The sequence below is a fragment of the Thunnus albacares genome, chromosome 21 (assembly GCF_914725855.1).
Source record: "Thunnus albacares chromosome 21, fThuAlb1.1, whole genome shotgun sequence".
Lineage (NCBI taxonomy): Eukaryota > Metazoa > Chordata > Actinopteri > Scombriformes > Scombridae > Thunnus > Thunnus albacares.
In genome coordinates this window covers 15974469-15991950 of record NC_058126.1, presented here as the reverse complement: position 1 = coordinate 15991950, position 17482 = coordinate 15974469, and the positions used below count along the sequence as shown (strand labels likewise).

At 41.0% G+C, this 17482-nt stretch overlaps 2 protein-coding genes across 2 annotated transcripts; one reads left to right on the top strand and one right to left on the bottom strand.

Annotated features, from left to right (window-relative positions):
- Positions 1 to 585: 585 nt before the first annotated feature.
- Positions 586 to 7270, top strand: pdia4 (protein disulfide isomerase family A, member 4). Its single transcript, XM_044339956.1, has 10 exons — positions 586 to 876; positions 1366 to 1537; positions 1655 to 1860; positions 1973 to 2111; positions 2210 to 2415; positions 2581 to 2739; positions 3131 to 3282; positions 3505 to 3661; positions 5380 to 5613; positions 6012 to 7270. Exons 1-10 carry the CDS (start codon positions 801 to 803, stop codon positions 6425 to 6427), a joined length of 1917 nt encoding a protein of 638 aa, XP_044195891.1. The 5' UTR covers positions 586 to 800; the 3' UTR covers positions 6428 to 7270.
- si:ch211-217a12.1 (alanine aminotransferase 2-like) lies at positions 6813 to 17482 on the bottom strand. Its single transcript, XM_044339957.1, has 12 exons — positions 17374 to 17482; positions 17117 to 17270; positions 11818 to 11907; positions 11600 to 11708; positions 11281 to 11414; positions 10332 to 10575; positions 10030 to 10109; positions 9616 to 9752; positions 9326 to 9500; positions 7877 to 8032; positions 7641 to 7753; positions 6813 to 7476 (listed from the first exon to the last, which is right to left on the bottom strand). The coding sequence occupies exons 2-12, from the start codon at positions 17261 to 17263 to the stop codon at positions 7386 to 7388; spliced, it is 1476 nt and encodes a 491-aa protein (XP_044195892.1). The 5' UTR covers positions 17264 to 17270; positions 17374 to 17482; the 3' UTR covers positions 6813 to 7385.

Here is a 17482-nt window from a genome sequence, read left to right as displayed (position 1 = left end):
CATAAGTCTCCACATCACACCTGTGTAAGTTGAATATTGGACCAGGATCGGCTTCCAAACAATTCGTGATGTCACAAATCACGCTGATAGGCCCACCCCTTAAAATTGGATTCTCAATGAGCGCACAGAAACTTTCCACCTTCAGCAGATGAAAACATCCTTCTAGTGTCAAATTCTGCACCATTCTGCACAGTGAAGCTCAAACATACAACTGTAGGGACGAACAGAAAAACATATTTTTGAGTGGAGGGGGACTTTAACAACACTGAAACGCTTTTTCAAATATCTTGAGTCAGATGTGATTTGTACAATAAATATTTAATAACACTGTGACCCTTTAGGCAACATAGACTGAAAGGTGATTAATATGCATATATCATATGTGTTGATTTTGTAAACTATCACTAAATAAAGTTTTTATCACAGTCTCTGTAACTTTCTTCCTCTAACCCACTGGCCCGTATACAAGTCAAAGAGGAAAACAATAGATAAAATTATCCAATAGCATGCCTCAACGTATTGCGTTCACCAATTGAGTGGCGACTTGTGATTGGAGGACAGCCGATGATGAGGACCAATCAGAACATGGCAAGTCAGACAAGTTCCAGACGGAGGAGGCGGCGGGCGTGATTTCAGAAGTGATTAGTTTGTATGAAACCACAAACCAAAGACACTTACAGCCACACGTCAGTATTATATCGATCCGACGAGCGAGTCTGTACAGCCGACAGTGTTTTAATGACTTTCATCAGCGTTATTACTTAAGTTTATCACCGGAGAAGCTGCATCATCTGTGCACAATGAGGAAGGCTGCTCTGCTGCTGGTCGTGCTGCTCGGCGTTGCATATTTTACAACTGTCAGCAGATGTGAAGACGGTAAGTTAGCTATTTGACTACCATATGTGATTATTACAAGTAAATAAGCTGCCTAAGTGAAGCATTGTCGCTGCTGGCTTGTGTTTCCTGTAAGTTAGTGTCATGCAAAGTAGCTGGCTAAGTTACTGTAGATAGTGTGCTAGCAAGCTAACAGGACGGGTCAGCTAATGTCAACAGGACTGCTGCCACACACACACACACACACACACACACACACACACACACACACACACACACATATTTTCAGTTAACTGTATTGTGACTGTGAGAATTATAAAGATAGAGATATACAAAATGTTGATTCAGGTTCTGTTTCTGCTCATTTCCTGTAGTTACAGACAAGTATTATGTTGCTGCATGTTATGTTCACACCTGCTTTGTTAACTAAATCTGTAAAAAAACAAAAAACAGTAAAAATAAGCAGAAACATATTGTCACTAGCTTGTTTGTATCCTCCTGAAATCAGTCTCTTTTCTTGTTTGGTGTAAGATGTTGTTGAGGAAAAGGAGGAGACTGATGAACAGGACAGCGATGACGAGGAGGAGGATGAAGATGACACCGAGGTGAAAGAAGAGAATGGAGTGCTGGTTCTCAACGACAACAACTATGAGACGTTCATGCAGGGGAAAGACACAGTTCTGGTTGAGTTTTATGCCCCATGGTACGTCTGTCATGTCTCCTCAGCATGAGAAATTTACCATATCTGTGTTTCAAACCAGTTTTCAGTGTGCTCATGTGTCATTTTTGAGTCTAGTAATAATTCACGTTATCCTCTTAGGTGTGGCCACTGCAAACAGTTTGCACCAGAGTATGAAAAAATCGCACAGGCTCTTAAGGAAAATGACCCTCCTATACCTGTGGCCAAAGTAGATGCGACTGTAGCCACTGAGCTGGCGAGCAGGTTCGAGGTGTCGGGCTATCCCACTATCAAGATCCTTAAAAATGGGGAGCCTGTGGAGTATGATGGAGAGAGGACAGAGAAGGGTAGGAACACATCGCAACCTTTCAACCCAAAACTTGTCATGTTTTTTGGAAAAGAATGAGCATTAATATGGTGAGGTTTTTTTTTTATTTATTTTTTTAATGATTGTTGCAGCCATTGTGGCCCGGGTGAAAGAGGTCTCCCAGCCGGATTGGAAACCCCCTCCTGAGGCCACGCTGGTGCTCACCAAGGACAACTTTGATGAGACTGTTAACAACGCGGACATCATCCTGGTAGAGTTCTACGCCCCATGGTTGGTTACTAGACTAATTTATAAAATATAGCCTTTTCACTGCAGTTCTTACCACTAGTAAAAGCTTCATCATTTGTCTTTATATTTGAATTTTTCAGGTGTGGGCATTGTAAACGTTTGGCTCCAGAGTACGAGAAGGCAGCCAAGGAGCTGAGCGAGCGCTCTCCTCCCATTCCACTGGCCAAAGTGGACGCCACTGTGGAGAGCGACATCGCCTCGCGCTTTGAAGTCACCGGCTATCCCACCCTCAAGATCTTCAGGAAGGGCAAGATTTTCGACTACAACGGACCCAGAGAAAAGTTCGGTAGGTCACTGACTGCGTCGCACCGTTTATACTATAGACACTTATACAAATCATTCAAGTTGTGCTTGTTTTTTTTCATGTATGTAAATTTTTTTATGCATGCATGTGAGCCTGTGTGTGTGTGCATTCATTTCTGCTCATCCACCTCTCTCTACTTCCCCCTAGGCATTGTTGACTACATGAGTGAGCAGGCAGGGCCTCCCTCCAAACAGGTTCAGGCTGTGAAACAAGTGCAGGAGCTCACCAAGGACGGCGATGATGCTGTCATAGTTGGCGTGTTCTCTAGCGAACAGGACACAGCCTTTGAGATCTACATTGAGGCATGTAAGTAAGAACTGTCATGAGCTGGGAGTATTTTAGGGAAGCTGATTTGCATTGATGTGGTGAATCAGTGTAAAAGTCACTGTCACTATATTAGTTATGCTAACCACAAGGAAGGAAAAATAGCAACTTAAGATAAGTGTTTACTGTATAAAAGATAAGGAAGGAAGATAATCATCAAATTTTGTTATGGTTATGTTCTGCAATGCCAGTGCACTATAAATTTGCCATCACAGTGAACATTCAGTCACCTTTATTTATCTGTCAGAGTTCTAATACCTCAATGTGGCAAGATAGTTATGTGCAGAGGCTGTCTGACAGTCTTTCTTGTTGTTCTTCAAATGCCAATCAAATGAATGTGTGGATATTATTCTCACTGCTGTCTGTCTGGCAGGTAACGTACTGAGGGAAGACTTCAGCTTCCGTCACACCTTCAGTTCCGATGTTGCCAAACTGCTCAAAGCTTCACCCGGTCAGATTGTCATCGTTCAGCCTGAAAAGTTCCGCTCCAAGTATGAGCCAGCGGCACACACACTCACAGTGAAGGTATGGTCTTTTTTTCATTTTCAGTGTGTTCTTTTTTTAACTAGCGGGGATTTGAATTGGTTTCGTTGGATATGAAAGACAGCAGAATCATAAAATGATGGTGTGTGGTTTCAGTTTTGGTATCAGTGTAAGAATAAACTTAAGTAGCAATAAAAGGGTTTCAGTCTAATTCCTGACATATTTGGAAAAAATTATAACAACTTGCATTCATTTTTCTCACAGGACTCTACGTCGGTGTCAGAAGTGCAGGAGTTCTTCAAAAAGCATGTGATCCCTCTGGTGGGCCACAGGAAGCCAAGCAATGATGCTAAACGCTACACCAAAAGACCACTGGTTGTTGTGTACTATGGAGTTGACTTCAGCTTTGACTACAGAAAAGGTAAGTCATAGTGCTGTTTATTTTTCTAATCTCTGTTGAAACATGTTTGTCAGAGAGCCAGTTTTGTTTTTAAGAAAGGTTTGCAAAAGGAATATAGGAGCAAATGATTTGCACTGCCTTGGTGGCAGCTGGAAGACACAGTCGAGCAACAGTTCTCAACCACAAGCAGCCGCAACATAGAAACTAGTAGAATATAAAACAAATGTTATAAGATAAAATAATCATAATAGCGACTAAAGTGAAATAAAATACAAAATGATTAGAAATAAATAAATACATTTACAAAAAAAGGCAAGAAATTCAACTATGGTCACAGTACATATATCTCTTTTCTACATAAAATCAAAGTACATCTAACGAGCTGGGCAGATGGTCAGAGGTTCCCATGTTCTCAGAAAGATATCCCCCTTATTTTTTTTAAAGTATAAGTGTGCTGTTCCAGTTGTAATGTCTTGTTCAGAATTTGTTTGAACAATTTAAATGTCGGGGGTCAGTTGAACAAGATGCATTTCTTCACTATGTATGATATTATGCTCGTCCTCTTCTTAGATATAGGGTCTAGTATCCTGTCCAGTTCTGTACCAAAGAGGTACCGTATTGGTGTAATTGGTGTCCAATGGAATTTCCAAAACCTTGTCAGTTAGGTCATGTACTGCTTTCCAAAAGTGTTTTTTTTATTTATTTATTTTTTTACATTACATATATTAAATATGGATAATTGACCCTGTACATATCTTATGATGACATCTAGAAGATGAGTTAGGATACATGCACAGGTTCATCCTGTGCATACATTTATAATTCTGTTTAATTATTTTATTACAAGACAACGAAGTAAAGAAGTTCTAACACATAATGTCCCCCTGGTCATCACTAAAATCACATCCCAGATGTTTTTGTTGTACATTCTTAAGTGAGGTCAACAAAGAACTATGATGGTCTAACAGAGCTCTATAGATCAAAGAGATTTTACCTTTCAGTGATGTGGAGCTCTCCAGAATCTCCTCTATCCTGGACAACCCCGCAGATAGCCGTTCTGCTCCTTCCAGAGTAGTAATTGAATGACAAATTTGTAGGTATTTATAAAAATCCTGTTTTGGAATTTCAAACTCTGATCTTAAATCTGAGAAAGATTTAAGGGAACCTTCAGTAAACAAGTATTAAAACTGATGTATAGAACATTCTTTCCACATTGTGAACAGGGATTTTCCAGTTAAGGGTGTCAGGTCTGGATTGGAGTATAGAGGAGCTAGCATAGAGATTCTGAAAGAGGACTTCTTTACATCTTGCCAAGCCAAAAGAGTGTTGTGAATTTCATAGGTTCTTAATACTGAGTGTAGTGTATTTGTTATTAATAAATGGTAGAGGGGTCAGAGAGGTAGGAAAGCAAAGTTCTTCAATATCTGTCCAGTGAGCAGTTCTGTGTTTTTGTAACAGCCCAGTTGTACAACTGAAGGTCTGGGACTCCCAGTCCTACAAAGTTTGTTTTTATCTAAATGCAGTTATTCAGCAATGGTTTAAATATTCAGTTATAACAATTCACATATAACATTATTTAGTGCTTTCTCAGCAAAAATGTTGTCAAATTTACACTTATTCTCACTGTAGGACACATCAACTTGTACCAAGTGCAGTAACACATTCTTGACAAACACCACCTGTGGAAAATTTGAGAATGTCGTAGTAACAAACTTGTGACATCTATCTTTCATTTTTAGCTACACAGTTCTGGAGGTCCAAGGTGCTCGAAGTGGCCAAGGACTTCCCAGAGTACACATTTGCCATCGCCGATGAGGAGGACTATGCGGATGAGCTGAAGAGCCTGGGCCTGAGCGACAGCGGTGAGGAAGTAAACGTAGGAATTCTGGCAGATGGAGGCAAAAAGTTTGCCATGGAACCAGAGGAGTTTGACTCTGAGGTGCTCAGAGACTTTGTCATGGCTTTCAAGAAAGGTGAGTGAGGGTTTTTTTTAACTATCATGTACATTTTGAAGGATGGCATGATGGTAATGCAGCATGTTTTGCCTGATTTAGAAATGTGGGGCACATACGTTTTTTTTTAGTAACTTTTCCCTTTTGTTTTCTATTGGAAAATTAATTTGAAAAGTCTGGAAAGAATAAAATTTGTAGTTATAGACTAATATTCAACCATGTGCATTAGTATTTTTAACAGAACAATTACAATAAATAGAATCTGAAGAATTATCATAGCACTGAATTTTAAAAACCCTAAATTCCAGTAAATGATAAAGGATGAAAGAACATTTTAGTGGTGGATCAGTTTGTGCTCACCTTTAACATTTTAAATATTAAAATAAATTCACACTTGCTCTGATTTTTCTGGTCCACAGGAAAGCTCAAACCCATCATCAAGTCCCAGCCTGTGCCAAAGAACAACAAAGGACCAGTTAAGGTTGTGGTGGGAAAGACCTTTGACGACATTGTCATGGATACCAAGAAGGACGTCCTCATCGAGTTTTACGCTCCCTGGTGCGGCCACTGTAAAAAACTGGAGCCCGATTATGTGGCTCTGGGCAAGAAGTACAAGGGGGAGAAGAACCTGGTCATCGCCAAGATGGACACCACAGCCAACGACGTGCCAAATGAGAGCTACAAAGTGGAAGGCTTCCCCACGATATACTTTGCCCCAAGCAACAGCAAGAACAGCCCCGTCAAATTTGAAGGTGGAGACAGAACAGTAGAAGGCTTCAGCAAATTCTTAGAAAAGCACGCCACAAAGCTATCACAGAAGAGAGACGAACTTTGAAAAATTCTCTCTCGACGTGCAGCTAAGAACTCTTACCGAGAGGAGGCCTCTGGGAAGGTGAAGGGAACGCAGTTTAACGGTGTTACTGAGTTGCTGTGATGATTACAATCATCGTTTTTAGTTTCTGTTCATTCCAAGAGATTTTCAGCTTTCTTGTTTCTAAAAGCATGTCAGCACTGTTGAAGATTTAAGTCTTTTTAAATAAAAAAAACTTAAAATGATGGCTATCGGCCAGCACTCAAATGTGACTGTTATTGTTAAAATCAAAAACATTGTTATTATGAGGCTGTAACAGGCTACATGACATACAGGAAATCAGCTGGAAAGTGTTTAGCAACTACATACCATATAGAGTCAGCATTGCATCAATTTCAGAAAACAAGTGTTAGAAATTAAAGTGTTTTTAATCATATTTAAGAACAATTGTTAACATTAGTAATACAAATAGCTACATTCCGACAGGCCTTGAAATACATATATTGCCAAGGCAGTACTCAATCAACATGGTGCATCCTCCGGTTAATCAAGTAATCTCCTGATACGTTATTAAATTCATACACCTAACTAATTTGGCTGTTTGAATCTTGGCAGGAGAGATATGCACCTCACAGTAGCAGCATCTGAAATATATTAAACTCTAGAAGACAACAATCAGCACTAAACCATCTTTTTAAACATTATAAACCTGGCCGGGTAATACTTTGGGATAGTGCATCATGCACTGTAAATCTGTACGTACACATGAGTAGGAAACCTGACTGCACATGTTTTGATCAGTTCTCACAACAACATACTTCACTGATGCAAAACAGTAAAAAGATCTTTAAAAAAAAAAAAAAAAAATCAGATCTAATGTGGAAACAGCTTTGAGGAGAGAGATGGGTAATGTGCTGTCTCATCCACCCAAAGGCACTGAATGAGTTGGCTCCTAAGATGATGTTTGAAAGGTGGCGGATCGTTATGAAAACTCTTTAATGAACCGCTGGTGGTAGACCCTGATCTTCTCCAGTACGATCTTCAGCTTCTCAGTGGGAGGCAAGATTGTCATCCTGGACAGAGGAAGACATAACAGTAAGATGATGAAGGTGGGCTGAAGGTGATGTCACAAGTGTGGTAAGATGAGTAATATTCTTTGATATACAAATAACTCTTATTTAAAATGACAACAAAATAAATCCAGTTTTTAGGTAAGTGCACACATTGCTGTACTAACCTGAAGTGGAAAGTTCCCTCTCTTTGCCCAAAGCCACTACCTGGCACCAGGCAGATACCCTCCTCTTCCAACAGCCTCATACAGTAGTACATGTCTGGGATCTGGCCTTCCTCCTGTGGACAGACACACACATATTTGTTTTCACACAGACAGTTCTTTCACAGGGAAATACAAATGTTATAAGAGAAAAAACTTAGGTGTGTGTGTGTGTGTGTGTGTGTGTGTGCAGAGCAGACCTTGGCCTTGTCGATTGCCTTCTGAGGTAGAGTGATGCGGGGGAAGGTGTACATGGCCCCCTGCACAGGGTTACAGATGATACCAGGTACTGTGTTGAGGATTTGTTCTGTTAGCCTGGCCTTCTCTGCCAAAGCTGCTAACACTGCTTTCTTTTCCTGGAGGGAAAACAATGGTTAAACTTGTTAGGGGTGAAAGGTCACATCAATTAAAAATTTAAAGTATGAGATACAAGCAAATTTGCTATACACAGTATATCCCCACTCAAATTAATCTTGTGAACCTTGGCCCAATTTAGCAGCTTCATGGTAAATATATCCATATAAGTTCTATCTTTAACATCCTATCATTAACAATATGTCCAGGCTGGTAATAAGTATTATGTCTGCCCTCCATTATTTACATCCTCCAGTGACTCTATGAATTGCCTGAACACTGAACTGACTGCTGCAAAACAGCTTGTGTGAATCTGAGGGCAACAAAGTATGCTACACTACATGTGTGCTCAGTATTTGGACAGTGACAGCTGCATTTGGAGTAACATTTACACTAGGACAGGAATTATTATATCCTGTTTAGACAAAGGATTTAGAAAATTCAGCCCTTGTTAGTTTTTTCGCCCCCTTGTGGCCAATGTAGGTATCATAATATGGAGCCTACAACCACACTAAAAACCACAGTCTTTCACTCAATTCATCCCAGCAACACTGCTGAACGGTGCAGAGCGCTTCGTGTGTAGCATATCATGCACTCTAAAGGTGGGAGGAAGTACTACATCCTGCCAAGACGGCCCTGGACAAGATTGCCTTCTTCAGGTGCACTGGGTCTCTGGTTTAGCATCTTATTGGTTGACGGACACAGTATGCTCACACATAGTAATCATATATCTATCATATATGATATTACCCTGTCATGTCAGTCATGAAAATAGACATCTTTACTTGGGAAATGATAAGCATTCATTGATGATTCTTTATGTTGTTGATGCTGAAACCTGCAGTTGTGCACTGTAACTACATACACAACTACACATTCTCATAGCTTGAGACTCAGATTACCTACGGTCACACTAATGACCATCAATTTAATGGATTCTGGACCACACAATGTTTCCATTTAACTGATGGACACAGGTTGCCGCCATTACAGCAGCATGCGTAATATATTTGACCCTCTTTAAAAAGTTCAAACCTCTTTTCTAACCTTGAAAAAGTGACAGAATCATCTCTAAATGACATATTCTTGTAAAAAACTAAAAGAAACAACCAAATATTACATGATTCAAGAGCTCATTATTCAGTGTTCTGTGTGAGGACAGATATAGGCTTTGTTTGCATAGATATATGACGTGGTGTTTACGAGTGTTTGCATAAGTAAATTCTGTGTTTGCACACGCTCTTGACTATTTGCCAGCGTGTGTATAGCTGGGGTGCTTTGAGCGTTTTTCTGACCTTCATAAATGTGGCGTAAGAAGGCTCGTCAGGCTGCGGGGGGTTAACCACCAGGTCCATGAGAGCCTGTCCGGGGACAGGGGGGCACAGACGCACCGACACCAGTTTGGTGAGTTGGGCCTTCACCTCAGGGTCCATGTTAATCACCTCCATGTAGCCTCCACGGAGTCCACACCTGCAACAGCAAACAGAGGAGCGTTAAAATCAAACACTAAGTAGACCCGTAGTTCAGGATATGTACACATCAGCGATAGCAGCATAGTTTCATGTGTGTGTGTCCAGCTACTCACTCTCCCATGTAGCATTTGGAGGTGGAGTGGAAGGAAGCCATTTCCACTGTACTGGAGTACTCTGGTCCCATCTCAAACAATACCTTCTTAAAAGAGTGAAACTTACAGCCCTCTGCGTACACATTATCCTGGTAGACCTAAAAAGGAAATACAGCTTAGATACAGAAGGCCTTATTACATCATTTTTCATAAATAAATTACCACATTATCACATGATCATTATCCATAAAACTACAGGGATTGTGTGACAGATACAATAACAAGCCGCAGTAACTTCAGACTTTGGCAGTGACACACAATTTACTATTTTCTTATCTACCAAGTATAATATAATTCAATCCAATACAGCAACCCTGTAATAAATAAATAAATAAAGAAAAAAAATGAATTGAGGAAATGACATTGGTAAATTACTTCATCAGCCATAAGGAAGAGACGCTCCTCTTTAGCGAATCGGATCACATCCTCAATGCATTGTCGGCTCTGGACCTGACCTGTCACACAAGACAACCAAGGTTTGATGATTAGGGGAGATATGTACTGACAGAGGGAGAAAACTGCTTCTCAAAATATGTTTTGAGATGCAAGAAACTTCCATCCAAGAAATCGGATGTCGTTGATTTTTTAGAAGAAAAAAATAGCTAGCTAAGTCTAATACAAAATCTCCAGCAACTGTTTCATTTCACATGGAGAAACTACGAACACCACACACACACCAGTAGGGTTTCCAGGGTTGATGATGCAGAGGACGCGTGGATTGCAGTGCTGCCTCGCTGCATTCAGGGATCTCCTGAGCTCTTCGACATCTAGACTCCAACACTTGTCCTCGTCCAGATAGTAATTGATCTGTACGGCTCCCAGGTCTGCCAGTGCGGCTGAGTACAGAGGGTACTGGGGGATGGAGATCATCACTCCTGTACGGGTGCGACCCTCGCCGCACACAAGCAACTTCAGCATGGTCTGGGATTGTGGGGAGGGGGGGGAGGAGGAGGAGGAGGAGATGGGAAAAATGGGTGAAAGGAAAAGAAAGGAGAGGGCAAAAAGAAGGAAGGAAGAAAGTTGAGAAGACACTACTTTGGAGATTTCAGTGTCAGAAAATCATTGACAGTATTTAATAAGAAATGTAGATGTACAACTAATCAGGCCTGGTTGTTGCTGACGCATGATGAGGCAGTTACACAATACAAGACTGGCAAACTTGCTGGAAAGCAAAATGTAGAAAGTGGTCACACACAGCACAGAACTGATCTGCTTTATGATAACAGACTAAACAAACACACCTACATGTGTACACACTAGGCTAGAAATGTCAAAGTTTATCAGTGCAGGCAACAGTAGTGGGACACATATCTTGTTGTGCTGTAGTCGAGGTCATTCAGTAGCCTGGTTTGGTTGCATAAAACTGGAGAAAGTTATACTGAAAGTGACAAAGGTCTGTGGGTGGAGTAAAGTTACAGATGTGCAAAGTACAGCTGCTGAGTATATAATTAACAGAAGATGAATGAAGAACAGTTTCATATGCCAATTATAACAAAAGTGTGTCAACTGTGTTGGATTGAGGCAGCATATCAACTCATAAAACCTACCTCGACAGTTTTGGGAAGCCCAGTCTACAGTTTGTCAGCACTTTGCTGGAAAAGAGACAATAAGAAGTGTAACCCGTACCACAATGGCATCACTGGCCCCAGTGGAGAGATAGATGTTGTCAGGATTGGAGGAGATTCCACCATCTCTCTTCTCGATGTAGCGCGCCACATCTTGACGGATGCACTCAATCCCCTGGCTAGCGCTGTAGGCCCCTTGAACACATGAAAATGAACTTTGATTCACTGATCGGTTAGAGCTGTGTTTGTTTGGTGTACACGCTGAAACAGTCCAGAGAAATTATTAATGAAAAGACAAATGAAGGGGTAGTGCTGGTGACGCGTGTGTTTGGAGGCGGGGGCGTAAACGTGGTTGGTGGTGTGAGGGGGAGTTGTCTGACCTATACTGTTGCCTCCACAGGACTCGAGAATACGCCTCGCTCTTTTCTTGGCGTCCTCTGGAAACTTGTTGTCTTCCAGGAGTTCGGGGTAAGAACACAGAGCCAAGACCTGAGATGAAACATGTGTAGTATATGTATGTAGTAAGTTTCACATGCAACTACAATGATGAGTTATTTAACATAAGCACTCAAGCGACTTGAGTACAAAGTGGTCCAACCTGTCTGAGGAATGTGATTGGCTTTTGACCCATGGCGTGGGCGTCACCGATGTTAGCTTTGAGTACTTCTGTGAAAGGCTTCTTGACTCCCTGGAAAGATAAAAACAGAGAAATGTAACAATCACTTAGAAGCAAGCCAGATAAGTGTTCAAGCATGAATTAAGGGAGAGGTGTAGAAGAAAATAATGAGACAAGGGAAGAAAGTAAGAACATGGTGACCTCCTCAATGAACAAAAGACAAACACAATGTGTCTGGACATGTAAGAAGGCGTTAAGTAAGTAAGGAGGGACATACATGAGTCAAGCAACAGCTGAAGCTTCAAAACAAAAGAAACCTCTCGACTTTGCCAAAAGTTAGGCGTCTTTTTCTCTCTCTTTTTCTGTCGCTTCATGAAAGATTTGCAACTATAATTGAAATGAACATGGTTCTCAAATCATTTGGAGAAGTGTAGACATACATATGTATAAGTGGTGCATGAATATAACATTAATTTCTGCACAGCTGGTTTACATTATTAAACCCAGGCAACAAATTTGATTTATTTATATTGGCTTCATGCCTCAAAAATTCTACCAACACCTGTGTTTCCAGTCTTGAAGGCTATCAAAGTGGGAACACTTGGCAATGTAAAGCTTCAAAATTCCCACTTACAGCCTTTCTGTGCTGAATCTTCCTATAAATAGATTGGTGCGTTTTCTTGCTTTTTGCCATTTCCACAAGACAAACGGAGATAGAGGATCAACAACTACACTGCAGCTCCAACCCCTCTAATTGTTACCACCTGATGGTTCAGCATGTAAATCAAATCAGAGGCACTTGTATGCATCTCACAGACGTACCCTTCGGTCCCCTCAACACCCACACATACATCTTCTCTCATTAGCACCCTTTTGTTTTTACAAAGACCCTGGCACAGAGTCGGGTTGGCACGGGGCCTGTGGTGCAGGAAATGCCGGTCTGAGCAGGAACGATGCTGTTGGGGCTCACAGAGACACAAACCCTCACTGTTTGTGGTTGGGTTGGGGGGAGATACTCAAGAATTACTGGTTTAATCACATCACATGACAAGCTTGAGCCTTTTTCATCGTATTCCTCTCCGCATCTAAACTATTTGCTCCTTCTATCCACTCACTATTGATCTCCATTGAATCAGCAAGTCCTTCATCTTCATCTCTTGCCTAATTAGATCTCGTAGAGTTCTGGTTTGGTGCCTGCATGTCTGTTTGCTGTGTACAACATGCTGCACCTGTTACTGTTAATCACATGAGGTAATGTGACAATTGACGTCCCCTGTTACTTCAAGTCAGGGTTGACCAACATGGTTTAAAGAGATATTATAGTAATCATAAAAGGATTTGCTTCCTCTTTATGGAAACATCAACTTAAACAGTCATTACATTTTACTGAATGTGGATGTGAAATTAAACACATATTAAATTACCCTAATACTCTTATCATTTAATTGTACTGTACAGATACACTTACTGATAAAACTGAGGTTATTACACAGCTGCTTTAATTGCTGCATGTAGAGGACACTTCACTTGCTGTATGAGGAAGTTTAATCCCTGACTTAACTAAAGCCATTCAAGTATGTAATTCATTTGCAGTTCAGGTACTGACACTGCAAATAATGTTTCTGATTACTAAAGCAATCTTGTGAACTTTTTTGTTGTGTTGTAATATGATGTAACTATCCCTAAAACTGCACCAGGTGTTTGAGTATGGGCGAGTACAGGCAGGTCATGGCTGGTTAGCAAACAATTTTATGGAGTTACACCTCCTGAAAGCTCAACAGTCATCTTGATGTTCAAGACCTGCTCTCATTAAAACAGAACTGTAGTCACCAGAACCTACATTTACATTTATACCTAATTTATGACATTTCCCTTAATACATATAAGTGGAATATAGCTGTAACACTGCACTGTCTCATGCTAGTTCACTGCCAGCCAATAATAACAACATAACGCTCTTGTCTTTCATATCATTCTGGAGAGGCGAGGACACTAGAAAAAGCTCAAACCAAAAAAAACATGGTTGGTTTGCTTTCCAAATTCACCCCAAGGCATGTCCAGTTAAACAAGACTGCCATATAACAACGCAATGTTATCTAAATATGCTGTTTAAATGATCGTGTCATGATTCAGCATGTCACACATGATAAAATACCAGACCAAAGGCCTCCAAGGGCAAAGGGAGAACTTTCCTTTTGACTGAGCCAAGATTATCATTTATTATCATGTGTCCTTGCACGACTGCAAGAGCAAGGCCTATAAGGTTCTTTGCGTTAGAGTCGGTTAGAGTTAAGTCCGATACGAGCTTGTTTGAAATCTAAATAACTGAAAGCATCACGTTTCAGTTTTAGTCCTCTTCCCAGCTTGACCTCAAGCAACAAAGAGGCTGCTGTTCTCCGGGTAAAAGAGGAGCCAGCCCGTTCCCTGCTCAGCCTAAAGTTCTCCTGCTCAGTCAGCACCAGGCACTGATTACACAGCCCCGGACCTGTGAACTAGGCCAGGAAACCCTGTAGCTACTCAGGCTGAATAGAGCCGGACCTGACAACCGTCCGGAATTCACGTTTCACTTTAGTCTTATGATTTAATCTGAAACGGTCATCCTTCCAAAAGTATTCAGTCATGCTGGAGTAATGGCAGCTATTCGTATTCAAGCTCTAACTGATGCAAATTGAAAAATAACCATTGCTGCTTTGCTCATGTGATTTAACCGACTCAATATTATGTCTATGAAGGTGCCAACTGAGATGAAACTAACCCTCAAAATTCATTCTAAAGAAAAAGATCACAGATAAAGGGAATAAAAGAAATAGATAAAAAATAACAGAGTGGATATATGATATTTGTGTGACTCATAACTCAATAAAATCTCAGTTCTTTTTCTATTCTCCTGCTCCATTGTCACCACTCCACTGTCACAAACAATGCAGACTCGCCAGCGGCTGAGATCCAAGCCCCGAATTAGCTTACAGCAGTGCAGGCACTGTCATGCCAGATGTCTGGCTAAGGATTTATAAGGGTCATCAGCACACCAGCGCACACATGCACAAACACACACACACAAAGACACACACAAACACACACTTCCATAAAATCTGCTGAGCTGTCAGTAAACGTGTTCCAGTCACAGATCTGACAGGAAGCACTCTCTCAGACGACTAGGCAACCGCAGCAACACACACCCTCCTGACCTCTCAGAAAAACTCCAGGATTTGATATTTCAGATATTTACATTGTTGAAAACAGTGATGCAAAATTTAAAAGAGAAAATCAAAAATGTAAAAAAAAAGTTACCCGTTTTCTAGCTTTCTTCTGTTTTCTCAGGAAAAACTGTTCACACTGTTAGTTGACACACTATTCCATGCAACTCATATTGACCTAACACACTATTAGCATATCCTGAATAAGCAGGTTTTTTTCTAGACTAATGTGTGTGTTGGAAATGACTCTTGTGGAGTTTAGATTTGACCTTTGTAACATAAACCTGTATAATTCCCAAATAAAAAATTTTATGGCGTTGAAACAAATAAGTTAAGTTATTCTAGTAGAACATGAAGCATTCGGTTTGTTTTTGGTTTTCCTTATATAAGTGGAGGAAAAGGAAAGTGGACTACCAAGAATTCTATCACTTTCAGCAAAACTGGAGCTGCTTGTAAGAGAAAGGCCTCTGACGCTGCAGGGCCTCACAGCTGCAGCTTAGTCCATTGAACTCTCTCCCCTGTGGGGAGGAGGGAGGTGGGCAAACTCAAGAGAGACAAAAGAGGATAGAGAATGTACCCTCACTTCTTATGTAATAACTCTCTAAGATATACACATCCTTTACTCTAGATCCTGCAGACACCTCAGGCTAGAGGAGAGAGCGAAATGTACTCAAAGCCATTGAGAGGCGCCCCCGTCATTACTGTGTCTGGTGAAGAGGACATAACTGCAGAGAGGGTTGCGTTACAGCTTTTAAAAGACACCCTGTTCAACCTGCTTGCCCTTCCGTAGAAAAAGCACTGTGGATCAATATTACCAAAAGAGAATGTAACACGAGTTGTTTAGCATGGCAGTGTAGGAGCATAACATAACAGTTATGCAGGGACTTTTAAAAGCTGACCTACTATGTCCTGCCTCCGCTCTCTCTGCCAGTCAGCAAAAACAGTCCAACGCAAGCATCATCAGTGTTACATACTTCTCTTTCCTATCTCTCTCAGTTTTAATCATATCTTGAGGAAACAGAGCAGGGAAAAACTTTTTTTGCTCATTGTTCACATCAGCTGGGTCTGTGGGTGCCAAAAGCCACCGAGAGGCACTTTCGATACTTTCTAAGCAGAAGTGTTTTTTTTGGGTTTTTTTTAAATGAATTTCCAAAATGTCTTTGAAAGAAAAAAGACAAAATTACCGGTTTACAGGAATCAGTATCTGGCTGAAGTTAACTTCCAGCTGTTGAGGCGGTTCAACAGTTGCGCAAATCATTCAGTCATCCTCTCTTCCCCTACCAATAATTCACAATTTTAATTTTGTATTTACTCTACATCTGCTTTTATCCTTAAAGATCCCGTCCAGACATGTTTTAAGATGTATATAAAACACCCTACTTTAAATAATATTTGGTCTCTGTCTTTTAAAGTTTAAATATCTTGTTAAAATCCTTAAAAATTACATCTACTCCCTCTCCCTCATTAAAAATTCCTATGAATATGCAAATATATTTAATTTCTAATGTTTTCCTGCTGGTTACAAAATGTCTCCTGCTTCACTGTAAAGTCCATTCTCAGTGTTTGTGTACTGGAGGCTTCAAGTTTCCACATCACACTTGTGTAAATTGAATACCGGACCAGGATCTGCATCCAAACTATTTGTGATGTCACATCATGCTGATAGGCCCACCCATTAAAATTAGATTCTCAATGAGCTCAGAGAAACTTTCCACCTTCAGCAGATGAATGTGAAAACAGCCTTCTAGTGTCAAACTGTACATAAATCATTCTGCGCAGTGAAGCTCAAACATGCAACAAGAAGCAAAACATGTTTTTGAGTGAAGGGGCGCTTTAAGAATAAAAACAACCAGGGTCCCCATAAAACGTCTGTATGAATGGTGATACCATGTGATTTAAATAAACATATGAGCGCCTTACATAAGTTTACCTAACTCCCTTCAGAGTGCCACAACGGTACAAATGTAATATTCGCTTTTTTCATATTTATTTTTCTGATTTTCCTCGTGCATTCTCAAAGTTTTACTCCGGTTCGCGTGCGCCGTGGCACGCGCGTGTCGTAGCCCCCACACTTGACTTTTTACCTCTTTCAGCTCCTTCTCTATCTGCATCGCCCGCTGGACTATGGGACCACGAACCGCGTACTCGACCCGCCTCACATTGGGGTTCATGCTGTCCAAAGTCAGCACCTTGCCCCGGGACTGGACCCCGTTCACTGACTGCTGGGACATTGTCTCACTGTGAACAGAAACATGAAAGAGAGTGAGAAACATCAAGAACTGACAGAAAACTGTCGCTACAAACGTGCGTGAACAGATAAAGTGTGTCGGCTGTTAGCTACCAGTTGTCCGCTGAACCTCGTGTGTGCTTTCCTTCCCTCCCGCTCCTCTTAGCTCTGACTGACAGTTGAGCCTCTCGGTGTTATTATCGGTTCATATTCCCACCCGACC

Excerpts from the sequence above, each read along its gene's own strand:
- pdia4 (XM_044339956.1), top strand. The coding sequence starts at position 801 with ATGAGGAAGGCTGCTCTGCTGCTGGTCGTGCTGCTCGGCGTTGCATAT. Across the intron at positions 1,538-1,654 it reads GTTGAGTTTTATGCCCCATG|GTGTGGCCACTGCAAACAGT; the intron begins GTACGTCTGTCA and ends TTATCCTCTTAG. Across the intron at positions 1,861-1,972 it reads TGGAGAGAGGACAGAGAAGG|CCATTGTGGCCCGGGTGAAA; the intron begins GTAGGAACACAT and ends TGATTGTTGCAG.
- si:ch211-217a12.1 (XM_044339957.1), bottom strand. The coding sequence starts at position 17,263 with ATGTCCCAGCAGTCAGTGAACGGGGTCCAGTCCCGGGGCAAGGTGCTG. Across the intron at positions 11,415-11,599 it reads CTGTGGAGGCAACAGTATAG|GGGCCTACAGCGCTAGCCAG; the intron begins GTCAGACAACTC and ends CATGTGTTCAAG. Across the intron at positions 7,477-7,640 it reads GAGGGAACTTTCCACTTCAG|GATGACAATCTTGCCTCCCA; the intron begins GTTAGTACAGCA and ends TCCTCTGTCCAG.